The 16,891-nt window shown below is 30.6% G+C and overlaps 1 protein-coding gene across 1 annotated transcript in view; it reads right to left on the bottom strand.

The window, feature by feature from the left end:
• Nucleotides 1–2,766: 2,766 nt before the first annotated feature.
• LOC119644799 (kinesin-associated protein 3) overlaps nt 2,767–16,891 on the bottom strand; it is a 48,068-nt gene continuing 33,943 nt past the window's right edge. Inside the window, exons 3-10 of the mRNA XM_038044536.1 lie at nt 10,815–10,980; nt 10,418–10,678; nt 10,152–10,288; nt 8,656–8,841; nt 7,861–8,571; nt 6,967–7,734; nt 3,633–3,889; nt 2,767–3,564 (exon numbers count right to left, since the gene is read on the bottom strand). Coding sequence (XP_037900464.1) covers nt 3,411–3,564; nt 3,633–3,889; nt 6,967–7,734; nt 7,861–8,571; nt 8,656–8,841; nt 10,152–10,288; nt 10,418–10,678; nt 10,815–10,980 — 2,640 coding nt within the window. The 3' untranslated portion in view covers nt 2,767–3,410. The remainder of the gene's footprint in view (nt 3,565–3,632; nt 3,890–6,966; nt 7,735–7,860; nt 8,572–8,655; nt 8,842–10,151; nt 10,289–10,417; nt 10,679–10,814; nt 10,981–16,891) is intronic.

The raw sequence follows: 16,891 nt of genomic DNA, 5'->3' as shown, positions 1-16,891 counted from the left end.
AAAAAGTCAGATCTGTGTGGCATTTGCTAATATCGTAAGTCTGACATCTACACAGCCCTTGTACTCGTAGAAACTGGTTTTAGATCTGGAAGAATAACAATTCATAATTGGAAAGGAGAAGAAAAAGTCAGATCTGTGTGGCATTTGCTAATATCGTAAGTCTAACATCTACACAGCCCTTGAAGCCCTAGAAACTGGTTTTAGATTTGGAAGAATAACAATTCATAATTGGAAAGGAGAAGAAAAAGTCAGATCTGTGTGGCATTTGCTAATATCGTAAGTCTGACATCTACACAGCCCTTGTACTCGTAGAAAGAGGTTTTAGATCTGGAAGAATAGCAATGCATAATTGTGGCCGCCACAGCATATATTATGCAAAACGTATATTACGGAAGGAAGAGTAGAGGAAGAAATAAGACTTGAATTTTTTCTTTTTGGTCATTTATGACTGTGGAATGGAACATATGGAACCGTGCTTAGAAGTAGGACAGTCTTTACAAGCGTTAGAGATTCTATTAATTTTCATATTTTATATTAAACACATTAAAATTGTTAGTTGAAAAAAAAAGTATATATATATATTAACTTTATTCGCATCTAAACGATATATTTTTTACTTTCATTTGTAAAATATGTGGACTTTTTTTTTTTTTTTTTTTAACATCTACATGCAATGTTAAATATGTTTAGTGTTACACTTGCGATCTCTGATTGTTGAAGACGAACGATCCGACTTAATTGTTGTTGTTATTTCAACATACTCATTGGATGGAATAGGAGGAAAATGGAAAAAATACCGTCCACCAACATAAAACAATATTCACCTATTTTTCTATACACATGTATGTACATATATATGTATTCGTTATTAATAGTAATTAGGAATGTATATGAGAGAGAAATGAGATAACGTTTTCATTCCTTAAATGGTTACAGTCAGAACTGTTTTCACGTACATATAAAAAATAGTTTTCACAGCACAATTAAAAAGTTTTTTTTTCTTTTTTATGCGGTGAGTAGAGACCGCATAAATGCAGAGAAATGAGAGAGATGACTGTATCAAGAGATTTAAAATTTCATCAAATTTTTTAAAACGATTGATTTTGAGAAATTTTTGAGAATTGTTTTGGAATAAAAGTACTTTCCTAAGAGGGTGTTTTTTTTTTCATTTTTTATTTATTTATTTATTTATTTTTTTTTTTGAAAGATATTTATTATAATTTTAATAAATTTTTATTTTTTTTTTTGTATATATGTGAATGTATGGCATACACAGGTTTTTTTTTTTATATATATATATTTCTTTTTTCTTTCATTTCAAACTTTTGATTTATAATTTTGAATATTATTTTATCTTTTATTTTTCACATTCGTTATTTAGAATTGCTACGTAGAAAAAACAAAAAAAAAGCAAAAACAAAGAATAGGTTTATTCAATAGAAGGAAGAAGTTAATAAAATGATCGAGGTTTTTTTCATTAATGTTAAGCCTATTTAAGAAAAATAAAAGCAAAAAAAAAAAAAAAACTCTTTATATATTATTTTAGAAAAAGAAAAAATCAACTAAAATGTAAAGAAGTTCATTTTAAAGCGTTTGGTTTATTGCATTTTTTTTTTTTTTTTTTTTCAAAATCCATTTAATAATCATTCTCTCCTTTTCGATCCTGTAAATCGTTCGTTACTTTCAAAAAAAAAAAACCTTAAAGTAAACTTAAAGGCAAAACGTATTTTGGTATATTAGTTAGTTAAACGTTAACTTAAATGCATTAAAAAATAAAAATAAAAAATTAATAACAAATGTTTATAACAGAACTTAAATTAAAAACATGACACTTTTGTTCCCCTATATACGTTACAACATTACAAACGGAAACTTTTTTTCATTTATGGTTTTCTTTTCTTTTTTTTGTTTTGTTTCTTTTTTTTTTTTCTTGTTTTATTTTTTATTTTTATTTATTTATTTTTTTTGTTTTCTTGCTAAGGATATCATTTCATTCTTTATTGACCTTTAGTTTTGGTGTTTTTGTGTATGAATGTTTTTTTTTTACTTCTCTTTTGTCTTCTTTTTGTATGATTTGTTTCTATCATAAGGAAAGTTAAAATATCACATGATTGTTTTTCTTTTCTTTTGCCTTAACTTAAAAATAATGTAAAAAAAAAACGAAAAAAAAAAAGAAAATAAAAAGAAAAAAAACAAAGAAAAGTAAAATAAAAATTTATTTAAAGAAAACTTAAATAGAAATATGTTTAAAAGATTTTTTTAAAATTCATAACACAATTGCCGTAGAGAAAAGTAAAGTGAACCAATTATAGGAAAGGATAGAAGAAGGAAGTGATCGTAAGGACTAGCTTCGTTTTGGTTTAATATTATTCGTGCTATTGATTATTATTATTATTATTATTATTATTTTTTATTATTTTTTTTTTAAATTATTTTCTTTTCATTTAAATTAAACGTTGTTTTGCTTTTGTTTTCTTTTCATTTTCATTGTTTTATGACTAAAGCAATCTTTTAAAATATTTGTTTTCTTTTTTTTTTCTTTTTTAAATATAAAGAAAAAATCTGTGCGTGGTCAAGCAACTGTAATTAAATAATAAATAGATTAATAATAATTAATAAAATTAATTACCATTTTGCTACACAATAATAATTTTTTTTTTTTTTTTTTTTTTTTTTTTTTTTTTTTTTTTATAAATTAAAACAAACAAGGATACTATACGAGGTCAGACTTTTCTTTTTTTTTTTTCATCTAAAGCCCTACACCACTGGGGAATAAAATTACTTTATTTATATAGTTAAACCAAAGTTTAAGAATTTTTTTGTTTTTTTCTGTTTCTCACCTTTATTAAGTGTAAGTGATAAAAAAATAGAATAATAGGTGGTAGGAACGTGATTCGAAGATACAAATGATCAAAATTGAAATTTCACGACAAACCTAATCACCCTGTCATACATTCTTTATAGGGTCGCGGATTCATCTCGATCGTCTCAAGTGAATATATATATATGAAAAGCGTAAGAGATTTTGGTAATTTTGTGGCGTTCAGCCAAAGTTTTAGACGTTCTCATTGAATACCTTCTTCGTATTGTCGTTCGAATGAATGAATGAATAATTGATTACAAATAAAAACAAATAGATACAAAGGTGTTTATTTAACCCCCGTAATATTAGGTTAGGTTCAGGCGTTAGGCATTCGAATTTCTTATCTTAGCTGAAATGATTCATGTTAATGAAAAAAAATGACACGTGTATGCAAATTGCAAGGGAATTATTTTGCAAGCCTTTGCAAGTCTTTGCACGACCTATCGTTTCGAGTGGTGTAGAGTTTAATTAACGAAAATGCAAATCTGATTAGAAGGGAAAAAGAAAATGATTAAAGCTCTTCCTGTGTACCATTATAAGCACAATTTTAAGCCATTAAAAATTCCTCATGTAGACAATCGGCATCCAATGATTTATTTGATTTAAATATAAAACTATTGTCACCTTGACTGGAACCTTGTGATGATTTGGTGCTTATTGACATATTATATAAATCATCTAAATCTTGACTGCGGGCAAAACTGCAAATTTTCGCAAAAATATTTTCATCAAAATTTTGAAATAAGCGACTTTTGTGCGTTCTGATTACCTGCTCGCCGGTCGACCATAGGTCGAATTGCTAGGACTAGCTGGATTATTACTATTATTACTGTCGTTATCTTCGTTTTCTTTATTGGTCTGATTACTATTATATAGATCACAATTATCCAGATATTCACCTCGTAAATACGTATTCAAATCATGCTCTTCTTCTTCCTGTTCATTGTAATCTTCATTATTGTCTTCATGCTGTTGAGACTCCACCATGCACAGCCACTGCGAGTTATGATTACGGAATTTCTCCAACTTTCGGAAGCATTGCGTAAAAAATAAACAAAAAAAAAAAAAAAAAAGAAAAAAACAAGAAAGAAAAGATGAAGGGAAAATAATATTAAATATGTATCTCTAAGAATTTTAAATCTTTCTTGAATCCCTCTTGGGCAGGTGGCAGTCGAAATGGTAAATTTAAAAATTGATTAAAAAAATTTCTTCTACTACGTCATCAGATAGACATGTTCGAAAACTTTATTATCAACTTTTCACTTTGAGTTTCTTGTTTTTTTGTCCCAAGGGCGCAGGGTAAATTTTAACAACAATCAGAACGGACTTTCAGTCAGAGACCCTATAACCCATATATGCATTTTTGATCAGTAATAAATTCTGAATCGATTCATCCGTAGTCCTGCATATCCTCTCTGCAGTTGTTACCTGTGGGAATAATTCTCCTAAATTCAAATTGAAGAAAAAATATTTACGCCATATTAAGATAAGATCATGTTCATAATAAAGTACATTAACCGAGAATATCTTTGCGTTCAAAAGCAAGGCTCATTACTCATAAAATAGCGCAGATGCAACGACAAGCGATGAAGCGTTCGTTAAGAAATTCATGTGGTTTATAATTCTAGAAAATCGTGTTGATATGCTATTCACCACTCGACCACTATCCGATTACATTCGTAAGCCGACGACAATGATTAAATTAAAACAATTAAGAAAATTATACGCGGTCGTGACCGAAACTTTTGCTTCAAAGAGGCGAAAAAGTAAATGAATTCAATTTTAATACATTATAAGATTGGGTAGGCGTGGGCAATGTCTTCTATTTTTGTACACGTACTACAGCATCACCCGTTGAATATGCGTTAATATTTTTGTACATTTATCGGGCTATAGTTTTCAATAGCAACGTGTGCACAAGCATGCGCGCAATATTTTCGCCAAATTTGAATGTCATAGTTTCATGATAGACCACTAGAGAGACGAAGCGACGGATATGCTTACATCAACTTGGAATTTAATGTTAACCAAAAATAGATATACTGTGTGTGTGTGTTGCAAGTGCTTTGACGAAAATAAAAACAAAAAGTTTCAGAGCCAAACGCTATCTCGAACTGTATCATAATATCAGCAATCCAGTGCACAAATCAAAGTATTCCTAAAGGAAGGTGGGAGAGGAGTCAAATCTACTATGTGAGGCTTAAATGACATTATATTGTTTATGTTGATAAGGATAGGCGACGTCGTTCGCATAATAATGAAAGATTTTCATCGTGGGTTGATCTAAAATGATTGCGATCGATGGACCAGCTAAAAGGAAACTGAACAAACAACATCTGTATCCAAAGGAGAGGCGCCATTCTGGCAAAAATAGAAGGCGGCGCGAATGCTACACTAGCTTGTTGGAGTTTTTTTTAAAAAAGATCTTACGGATACAAGAGAGCAAGCGCTTCGGCGATCGTTAGCAACATTTTTACAATTCCTTGCTCTATCGTTCCTCTCGTAGGAACTATGTTCCTTTCTTTAATTTGAATTTGTTTGGGCAGCTATTTCGCGAATATCCCTCTTCTCTTAGTTAAACGGCAGCAAATTCAATGGCCTTTCCATCCTGAAAGAGCGCAAAGATAGTTTTACCGGTTTACCATATTCTGATATTTTTCACCTATCGCCCACAAAGACGGGATAGAATGACAAAAATTTTCATAAATACATTGCATGAGTTCAACTACTTTCATTTTGGCTAGCTGAAGCCTATCAAAATTACCCATTTTTCTGAAGGGTTTACCATTCGAAGAAATCTTATATGGATTGAAATCCAAAGAAATGGACCTATGTGGTTCAAATTTGGTTCACTTAATTCTTATCTCAAATTATTATTATGAACAAGTTTTCATCATAGAACATTAACTATTAGGCCTTTTCGGTATATAAGAATTTAGATTTCCTAATAATCCTTATATGCGATGGCATGCAAAAAATAGGCCAACATGGTCAAAATTCGGTACTTGGCGAGTTTTGTTGAAAAATTTTGAAAATTGAATTTCTTTCTTTTCAAAAAAATGCCGATAAAAGAGGATTTGGTTCTGAACCGAGTCATTTTCAATAACGTGCGTTCTTAAGCCAAAACACGTCAGTGTATCAAATTTGATCAAAACTTTGCAAAAATTGCGAACAGACGGATAGACAAGCTTAGATCGATTCAGAATCATTTCCTGAATATAACAAATGACGGGTCTACCTCACGTACTACTAAGTGTTACAAACCTTTGCACAAACTTATTATACTTCGCACTATATATGTTGTAGGGTACAATGAACGTTTGGCAGCTCTAGAAAACCAATTTATCTTTTTGCTTAAGTTGCGTTTTCGTATCGCTACGGGATAAAATTTTGCAACTAGATCAGTAGACAAAAATTTCGTGAGAATATAACTGAGAACCTAGTTATGAATAACGAGATCTTCCTCCCGAAAATATAAAACCAAGAGGCAAAATGATCAATTAACTTGATGAGCGGGCCAGACAATTCGAATACATCGAATTTGAACTTAAGTCCATTCATTATTCTATATATAATATTAATCTGGATCTTGATCTAGTGGCTAATTAATTTGATATACATCCTTGACTATATGTTTCCATGCCAGTTCGATTTAATAGATCAAACAAATATTTGCGATACGTTCGAGTTATCATGGCCATGAGGCAGAGATTTAACATGCTGGCGAAGAATTATGAAAACGGAATCAATCAGAATTGATGCTTTAATAATCAATATTTTTGAATAGTTATACGATCAGTTGATTCCAAGTATCGGGCGATCGAATACTTTGGACTTAGCTCCTCTAAAGAAAAATAAAACTCTTTTTCCTATATCGCCATTTACTATAAGAAGAAATGTTAAACATGCAACGATGCAAACTGTAAATCACTTCTATCAGAGGTATGAACATCATTTTGAAAGTGATTGCCTGCAATGAAGGACATTGTTGTGTAAATTTTGATTATTGTTGTTTTAAGAGTGTTAACTAATCAGGTTTTGAAAATTTTATTTACTTTTTCTTTTTTTTTTTTTTTTTTTTAGTTTCTTTTCGCAAAACTCACCTTAATACGTTTCGCCCATTCGTTATTGCTGATGGCTATAATATCTAAGCAGTAGTCACAAACTTTGCGTATCTCTGAATTTTTGTCATGCATCAAATCGATAAGATACGCCGGTGACTCGGTCTCTTTAATCATATATTCACGGGTGCTTTCGTGCCGCAAAATTTGCTGGAAAACAAATATAATTTGCAATACAATCTCGTCGTCCTCCTGTTTCGCTTTCAATAATTCGATAAGTGATAAAACGACTTGTGCTCGACAAAATAGTAATGCGCACAATTCGTCATGAGCGCATGTGCCTAAATAGACAATTGTATCCAAAACGAGATCATCCATTTTGGTGCCCGGCAATAAAACATTGCGTATCCATGGTATTAATTGAAAGTTTTGCAATATTTGCGAATAATCCAAATCGGCCAATGATAGATTACCCAATATGCCCAAACATTCAACGATAAAGGATTCGTCGTCGCATATAGTTAGGATGCGAGCTAAATCGCCTACATAATCGATGAATAATGGCTGTAACGATTCATGCTGGGAAAGATTACGTAACAATTTCATTAATAGGCCATCTTGATATTTGAAGGCGCGATCCATAAGACTATGTAAGCGATTGCCTTCAACCATAATTTGGGCATTGCGACGATTCAATGAAAGGTTAATGCATAATGCAATTAAATCGAGATCAACTTTAGAATTTAAGTTCAAAATGATCGCGTCTGTAGCCATTTGTACACATTCGGTGTGTGTAAACAACGCTTTGACCTATGACAAATTAATAATATGTGCGGGGGAAATAAAAAGAAAATAATTAGATTGTTAGGTTAGAGAAACTGAATGAATTAATGAAATTAATTTTTTTTTTTTTTTTTTTTTGTTTTGCTTTTTTACCTTATCATCCAAACTCATATGATATAAAATTTTGACTGCTATTCCATGATGTTTCTCATCGTTAATAAACATCACTAGCATAGGTAGATAACCGGCTGCTATCATCTTTTTTCGTATGGAACCATCGAATGAGAGATTGAATACTAATTTCAAAGTGACTTGCACGAGATCTGAGTGACCGCTTTGAAAAAGTCGGGGCAGTTTTGCAACTATATTTAAATCGCTCATGTCATCTTTATTATCGCCAACTATTGACAATTTCTTAAGGAATGTTGTAATTAACATAAGCAAATCGATATTTTGTCTATCCAAAGCTTTAACCAACATTTTTACTATATTTTTACGGCGCATTTTCTCTTCAAGTTTTACATTTTCAGCCATATTGAGCAGCAGATAGAATGCCACTCTTAATAGTTGTTCTTGCTTTTTAGCAAACAATTTCAATTGTTTATTTAAACGATCAATTTCCTCCTTTTTAACTTTGGGATCGTTACGATCTAAAGCTTCATTACTGGTCGCTTTCATGTCACCGCTGCTCGACATACCCGAATCGGGTGTCTGAGTACCATTCGATGATAATGCCTCATGGTAGCTGCTATTCAATATTTGACTTTTAATGAGAGACGATGACATGGAACTATGAAAACTCGACCAATTACCGGATTTCGGGCGTTGTTTTAATTCAGGTATACGACGACGAGGCGGCTCCATCTATGTTAAATTACAAATGTATTAAAAAAATACCAAAATAAAAAAAAAAAAAAAAAAAAAAAAATGAGAATAATTCTCTAATACCTCTTTTGGTCGTTCCTCGTTCATGAGATCTAGAAAATCATCGGAGCTATTATTGAGTTTCTCTTTACTGGCCTTAGCTGATAGTGGGGTTGATCCTAAAGGATTTTTACGTACGTCTATTTCATTACGCATACTCTCGTAACGTCTTAACTCGTAATCGATAACATCCATGCAAAGCGAACCAATCTAAAAAGAGGTAAAGGAAATCGATTAAGCAACACGTTCATGCGAACTTTCCATACATCCAACCACCACCTCAAGAATAAACGTAAAAGCACTACTTCGCCTAATAAAATTCTCTACTTATTATGGTACCGTCCATCATTTGTGGTAAAGAGTTTTACCCAGACTCATAAACCAGACGCCGAAAGACTTAAAATAGACTCCATTTTTATTGCTGTCTAAATCGATTAAAACCTGTGAGTCCATGTGTATGTTCATCTGTTCGTCTGTTCGTCTGTTCGGGCCTAATTAATGCTCAACCCTATACTTGTTTTTGTGAAAGCACACATTATAAGAGATCAGGTTAAAAGAATAGATCTACGTGATTCAAATTTCCTACGATTGATTTCTAAATCAATCAAAATCCCATTAGGGACTTTAGCATATAAATGCGTACCTTATATGAGGATCCCGATAGAGACCGACAGGGTCAAAATTTGCTATAGTTAATTTTTACATCAACTTACTATAATATAATAATTTTACCCACGAACTAGACATTTTTCTCATATAAAAACCGTTTCCTAACAACAGTTAGTTATATATATGTAAGAGGGTTCAAAATATTGTTCCATGTCATGGAATATAAAATTTTCTTCACTTTTATCGAGAAATTGTGAAAATTGCAATTTCTTTTTCATATAAGATATTTTTTAAATTGAGGCGTTGCAAGGGGAGCCATCGTAAAGCTAGTCCAATTTATTCTACCTTTGATAGGATGCATTCTTCGGACAAACAACATGTCAAAATATTTTAAAAAATGAGATCTGCAGGTTTAACACAAATATACATGCACAAATATAAGGCAGGTAGACCAATAAGCTTAAATCGATTTAGAAAATAATTCTAAACCGTTTAGTATAAAAAAAATCTAGGTTAAGTTGAATATACCCGTTACCATACCTTGTTTAGAGTATAAAAATTAAAAACTGTTTTTTTCATGATTTTGCGAAAGGACTTTGCCTCATATTTAGCCAGCTGTCCGAACTTTCGGGCTCAACCCAGGTCGATATCGTAAGTTTCTCCCCTAGAACTCGATTTTTGAATATTAAAGAGATTCAGAATTTCACTCTGACCAGGAAATATATATATAGTTTATATATATATATATATATATATATATATATATGTGGTCTCTAAAGGATAATATTTCTAATAATAATTTCCAGAATAACATTGATTAAGTGAAGTTCTTTTCGCTTGGCATCGCGTGGCGATCGTGTATGTATAGTAGAAGAAGAAGAATTTATTGATATACATCAATTTTGAATTACCTTGTATTGCACAATTACGGGATGAAATTTGGTGTAAGTAGAAAAGCAAAAAAATATATAAATTATGTTCGTAGATAAATCTAGACTTTTACGCCAATCCTCACGTAATACACGCGATAAAGCACTCAAGCAAGCTTCTAGAAATTTTACAAAAATTTATAATAATTATTAGTTTTAGTTTTAATTTATTTTAATAAAAAAAAAAAAAATAATAAAATAAAAATGAAAAGCAAAGAAAAGAAAAGCAAAATGAAACGAAATCTAACCGTTCTTCTCTAATTCTTCTAAATTATCCGGATTTCTTGCCACTTGCAAGATCATAGCTGAGCCTCGTATACGTTCACCTAGATCTTCATATAGCAATTCCACATATTCATCAATATGATTAATGCTAATATCTGGAGATTCCGCTTTCGCCTGATTGGACGATGAAGACACACCAGATGAACTCATAGCCGTATGAGGCCTAGCTAGAGAACGATGTGAAGCAATTGCCGAACGATGACCCATATTATTGTCGGCTATATCTATATATATTAAATTGAGATCAAAATGATTATAATTCATATTACATTGGAGAGTTCTTTTTCTGATTTCCCCCTCTCTCGCTCTTTCTCTCTCTCTCTCTCTCTCTCTCTCTCACACACACACACACTTACTTACCTACTCCTGTATTATCTTTACGGTTTTTTAAATAGAATATAATTTGCTCGACATCAGCCAATTGTGACTTATGTATGAGATCGCATTTATCTACAACTTCTCGCGCCAATGCAGCAGGATCTGTTTTAGCGTTTAACGAACGTAAACGTATAACTTTCTGGCAATTCTGTAAAAAAAAAAAAAAAAATGATAACAACAATAATCATAACAACAACAATAATAATAATAATAATAATAATAATCTCTTAATTTATTGTCTATAGACCAGTGATTGAGAAAAATTGATATAAATATTTATACATATGTATATATATATATATATATATATATGTTTTTTTTTTATTTTCGTTTTATTTATTTATTCTTATAATAAGTAATGAAATAAGGTCAAGTATGCCCGCGTGTATACACACTCGTATAAATAATTCATTAAAGTTTGCTCAAACTTTGAGAAAACAAACTTTTTTGTGTATACGGAAAAGAATAAGAAATGAACGGGGCACAGCAAGTAAAACAATCGATATTATGTAAACATAAATAAAAATTGATAAATTAAAGGTTAAAATAAATTCAAAATATTTCAAGTCAATATTTTCTCTCTCTCTCTCTCTCTCTCTCTCTCTCTTCTCATATGCATGCACGCATGCATGCATCGAAAATGTTTCTAGTAAATAAAGTTATTCCTGAGGCATCTTTCAACAAAAAAAAAAAAAAAAAAAAAAAACGGGAAAACAAAACGTTTATCATTTTTATTGAGCATAAGAGTCTATGAGTCTATGAGTTGCTTATTATTGTTTAATATAATCTTCTTAATGACCTAATTTATATATTACCACAACCATTATTATTATAAGCATTTAAATTAATTAAATAAATTTTAATTATTATTAAGGAAAAGCATTATATATATAGCATTAATAGGGCAGAATAGCAGAATAATATTTTAAATATTTCTATTTTTATTTACTACACGGCGATCCTGAACCAATCTGATACTGCCAATCACCCTACATCACTTAAGTGTGAGCATGGTATGTAACACGCAGAGGAGCTTAAGATAGACCCATCTTTTATTATACCGATCAATTCGGAACCATTATCTAAATCTAAGCCTATCCATCCGTCTGTCCGTCTGTCTATCTGTCCGACTTATGTGTGTCCATGTAAATTTATGTCTAAATTATAGGACGCAATTTTTTGAGATATTTTGATGAAATTTGGTACAGTGACGTCCTTTGACCCGAGAACGAACACTGTTGATAATGTTTCGGATAGGTCTACTTGTTCGATCATTCCCTATAAAACGTTTTATATTGAAAAGATGTGAAAAAAAATTACAATTTTTAAAATTTCTCGACAAAACTCGCTCTATAATAGTCTTTGGACATTTTGAACTGATGTGAAAAATTTGGCTCTGCTGAGGAAGCAATTTACCATAGATCGCAAAAATTATATCTTAGTTCTACCCCAGCTTACTTTTACGGAACTACATATTAGAAACAAGTAAGAACACTATTGCCGGGCAAGGCCGACGGTTAACCGTAAGGCCGACCCTACACCTTTTTGTTATCTAACACAATTCTTATTTTTATTATAGAACAAAAAAATATATTATATTGTTTCTATATTAAGACATATTTTTCATGGAAGCGGGCTCAAAACGCAACCTAATGTAGTACAAGTTTAATCCTTACATAGAGCAGGATCCAAGAATAGGCGTAGATGGTCCAAATTTTGTAGAGCTCATATTTGTATGAAATAACTATAACTTAATGGATCAATTTTCAGCACCACTTGTTAAAGCTTAGAAAGCTTCTGCTCTACAAAGGATCAATTTTCGTGAAAATCGTTATTAGGATAGGATCCAAAAAAGAGGCCGAGATGGTTCAAATTTGGTACAGTTCGTTTTGAATTTATCAATGAAAATTTCACTTTTTTGTCATATGAAATTTAGTTTTCGATATAGCAGAGAGATTCAAAATTTGCCCTGGTCGGTCCAATATAGAATGCCGATATACTACTATTTAACCATTTTTGCCGAGAAGTTTTGAAAATTTCCATTTTCAATAGCGTTCGTCTTTCGGTCAATATACATCGCTGCTTGAACACAAATTTACATGGACAGACATTAGACGGACAGAAGGACAGATAGGTTTAGATCAATCTAATTCTCGATATAATAAAAGGTGGGTCTATGTTAAGCCCACCTGCGCGTTACATACGTCCGTATTGACTTAATACACCCTTTATAACAAGTGGTGTACGATATAAATGCATACGAAAAAAATGAAAATTGTTCGAGTTGCGCTCCATATGCGGTGGATGATATTTGTGGTATATATGTTTTTTCATTACAAAGTAATTAATTTTCTTACATTTTTCCTCATTAGCCTGGTGATCGAAACATGATCAAACTGTCACTCTATAAATTTGTATATTCTTCCCCATGCTCTTCTCTTGCGAATTTTTTGCTAAGAGTTGCCGCTTATTTTGCTTTTCTCCAAGACAGAGCAAGCGGCAAGAAAATGTATAATTCTATAGTCGAATCCATAATTAACATTGAAAACTTTGGCCATAAATTTGACCTTGTTGAGAGAAGCGCTGATTACATTCGCACCGATCTACGTTTCATATCAATTCAATGATTGTCTTGTTAAGGCTACATTAACATACGTATGCGTATCGTATAATGCTTTTCGATATGCAACTGAACATTCCGTAAAGAGATGCGTCGTGATGTTGGAAATGAATGCACAAAAATTTAGGCTATAATTTCCGGGCAGTGTCTCTCCTGCCTGATGCTTAGCGAAAAGCCTGAAATTTTAACTAAAAATTTCTTTGATATTCTGGAAAATTCAAGCGATTTATTAGGCCAATACAAAAAAAACTTCTGAATTCATTCCCTTAAATAATAAAGTTCAGAGTCCATTCGTATGAGTGTTATCTTTTGGTTTTCTTTTTTTTTCCCAAGGTCAAGTCATAATACTTTAGTTTTCATTTCATCAGAAACGGCCAAAACGCAGTGCTATTTAATGGCTGTACTTTCGATATAATTTGATTTCGAAGAACAAATGCCTTTTTTTTCGTAAAATCATTTTTAATGATAATGAGATGGACTTTTATTATTAATTTATTGACTTTACTAATAAGCAAAGTCGTCGCAATTTAATCCGATCCATAATCTTATTTCAAAGATAAAAAGATTCCTTCATTATGACGGTTTCTTCGCATGAAGTCAAGTTACAATAGTCAAAGGTAATCGCTGCAGTTCTACATTGGCTCATTGTTATTGCTCCTGACTTTGCCGACTTGCAACAAAAACATAACCGAATAATTCCACCTACCGAAAATAAATGCGCGATGAAGTGTGTCTTCACTAAGTGAAAAGCATTATTTGTGAAGCTGAAACTGAAATAATGGAATCGACAAAATCGCTGGACAAATATATATATATATATATATATATATATAGTAGAGAATCTATGATTCACTTGAAAAGCCTAACATAGCAAAGCTTATACTCATTAAAAATTAATGTGTATTTTTGAAGTAAGAAATCTAGCCATCGACGGCCAGACTGGGGGATTTTTCTCTTTTTAACTTTGCATATATATTTGGTACTTATGTCCATTAAAACTTACTATTATTTATGATACTTGAACTGTATGATGTAAGCGTTTTAATTACTATAAACAAAAATTAAAAGATTACAGATTTTGTGAATGTTCAGTGTAACTATATACATATGAGCGCAAACACACATACACACACACACACACACACACACACACACATACACTTAAAATGATTTCATTTTAATATTTCCTGTTGCTTTGTTTTTTTTTTTTTTTATATATATACATTCGAGGGCACTTTAAACTGAATTAAATGCAATAACCTCTACCGACAATTCTTTAAATCTTTCGAATTAAACTCAAAAAGATTTCAAATAATTTTTTTTGTAAAAATTTCCTGAATTCATTATTGATTAAAAAAAAAAAAAACGCGTTTAAAAAGAGAGTACAAGTTAATACCTTCAGTTACTATAGTAACCGTTTGTGGTAACAACGAAATAACAGCATAAGATATAACAAAAAAAAAAAAAAAAAAAAACTGCATTTGTTTTTTACTAAGGAAAAACAAAAAAATATAATAATAAAAAAAAATTAAAAAAAAATAAAAAATAAAAAAAAATAGATGACTCGGTTTTCTCTTTATGCAAAAATTTACATTAAATGTTAATATTGTTACTTTTAGTTTGCATAATCGCAATCATAATGAAGAAAACGTAAATATATAAAGTTACGGATATATGTTAGACCTTATTTAGATTAAGAGCTAGCAAAGGTAAAGCAATGGAACACGTTCACCAAGCTCTATTAGCAATTGTTGCAATAATGCTCCAAACCATCATATTCAGGCACATTTTATGCTTACTATTATTATTATTATTATTATCATCGGTTTGCGTTTATAAGTAATATATAATTGAGGTTGCGTGCTAAGTGACGGCTTCGCTTTTTCATAAAAAGATTCTGTTTTCTTTTTTTTGAATTTTTTATTTATTTATTTTTATATTCTTTTTTTTTATGCTTTTAAGGGCAGTCTTTTGTTATTGTCATTTAGTTATGTCTGTCAACGTTTTTTTTATAAGTTCACTATGACGACTCAAAGACTGCTTTTACATACACATGCACATTTTAGATGATGATAAATAACAAATGCATCATTCGTTTATGCCATATATACAATTCATACAAAAAAAGAAAAAAAAAAAAAAAAAATGCATGCATAACAAAGGCTGTGTTTGGTGTTAAGTATTGCACAAGTAGCTACTGCTACTACTATTATTATTGCAGTATGACAATAGGCAATAACGACAGTAGAAAAATAAGTGACAGTAACAATAAACATTACGTTGAAGCAGACGATATCGTATAAGCAGACGCAAAGGTAGAGAAACAAAGCGACATACAGGCAATCAGACAGACTAACAGTCAGTCAGACAGACAGACAATATTAATTGCACATAAATGTACATAGTGTATAGGTATAAGAAGCACTTCTTTTAATATTCGCATTATATTTATTTTAACTAAAGTTTAGGAATTTCATAAAGAAATTATTTTTATTTCCTTAATAAAAAAAGGTAAGAAAAGGCAAGTACAGTTATCGTCTGCATTTAACATAAAAATATATCTTTAAGTTTACTTATGTTTACGCAATTAATTAATTATTTATTCAATTAAAATATTTAGGAAAATTATCTGTATCTTACTATGAAAATCGGGCATCAGCATCTAAAGTAAATGCATGAAAATCAATTATTTCTATGCATTTCCTAATCAATTGAAGCAATATTTTCTGCACCCAATATATATATATATAGCAATCTGGTTAATTTTTATATTTTAAACTTATAGTTATTGCAAAGTTATTAAGAACAAGTTTTTGTCGTCTATTGCAGACTATGTTTACACCCATTATCGAGGGATAGCATAAGTCAAATTTATTTGACTCCACTTAAGTTTATATATCTCTCCACATTCTAAATTCTGCATTTTGTATTCCACATGCCTAAATTTCAATATTTTGTACTTTACATTTTATACTTTATAACTCATATCTTGTTTTCTATATGCTCTATTCTGTCTTTTCTGTATTTTCTACTCCATATGATATATTCTATATTCTATATTCTGTATTCTAGCTTTTATATTCTAAATTCTGTATTCTATACGCGATATTCAGCATTCTATATATACTGTATTCAGTATTTTATATTCTATACTAAATATTCCGTATTTTAACTTCTATATTCTATATACTTCTTTATTCTATTCCATATTCTATATTCTTCTTATATTCTTTATTCTGCCTTCTTCTTTCTATTCTACATAGTGTATTCTATATTCTGTATTTTAGCTTTTATATTCTACATTCTATATTCTATGTTTTATATTCTATGTTCCGTATTCTATGTTCTACATTCTATATTTTCTATTTTAAATTCTACATTCTATATTTTATATTCTATATTCTATGTTCTATATTCTATATTCCGTTTTCTATATTCT

This window comes from Glossina fuscipes, unplaced genomic scaffold, assembly GCF_014805625.2.
Source record: "Glossina fuscipes isolate IAEA_lab_2018 unplaced genomic scaffold, Yale_Gfus_2 0, whole genome shotgun sequence".
In the NCBI taxonomy this organism is placed as follows: Eukaryota; Metazoa; Arthropoda; class Insecta; order Diptera; family Glossinidae; genus Glossina; species Glossina fuscipes.
This window is presented reverse-complemented; position numbering and strand designations above follow the sequence as displayed.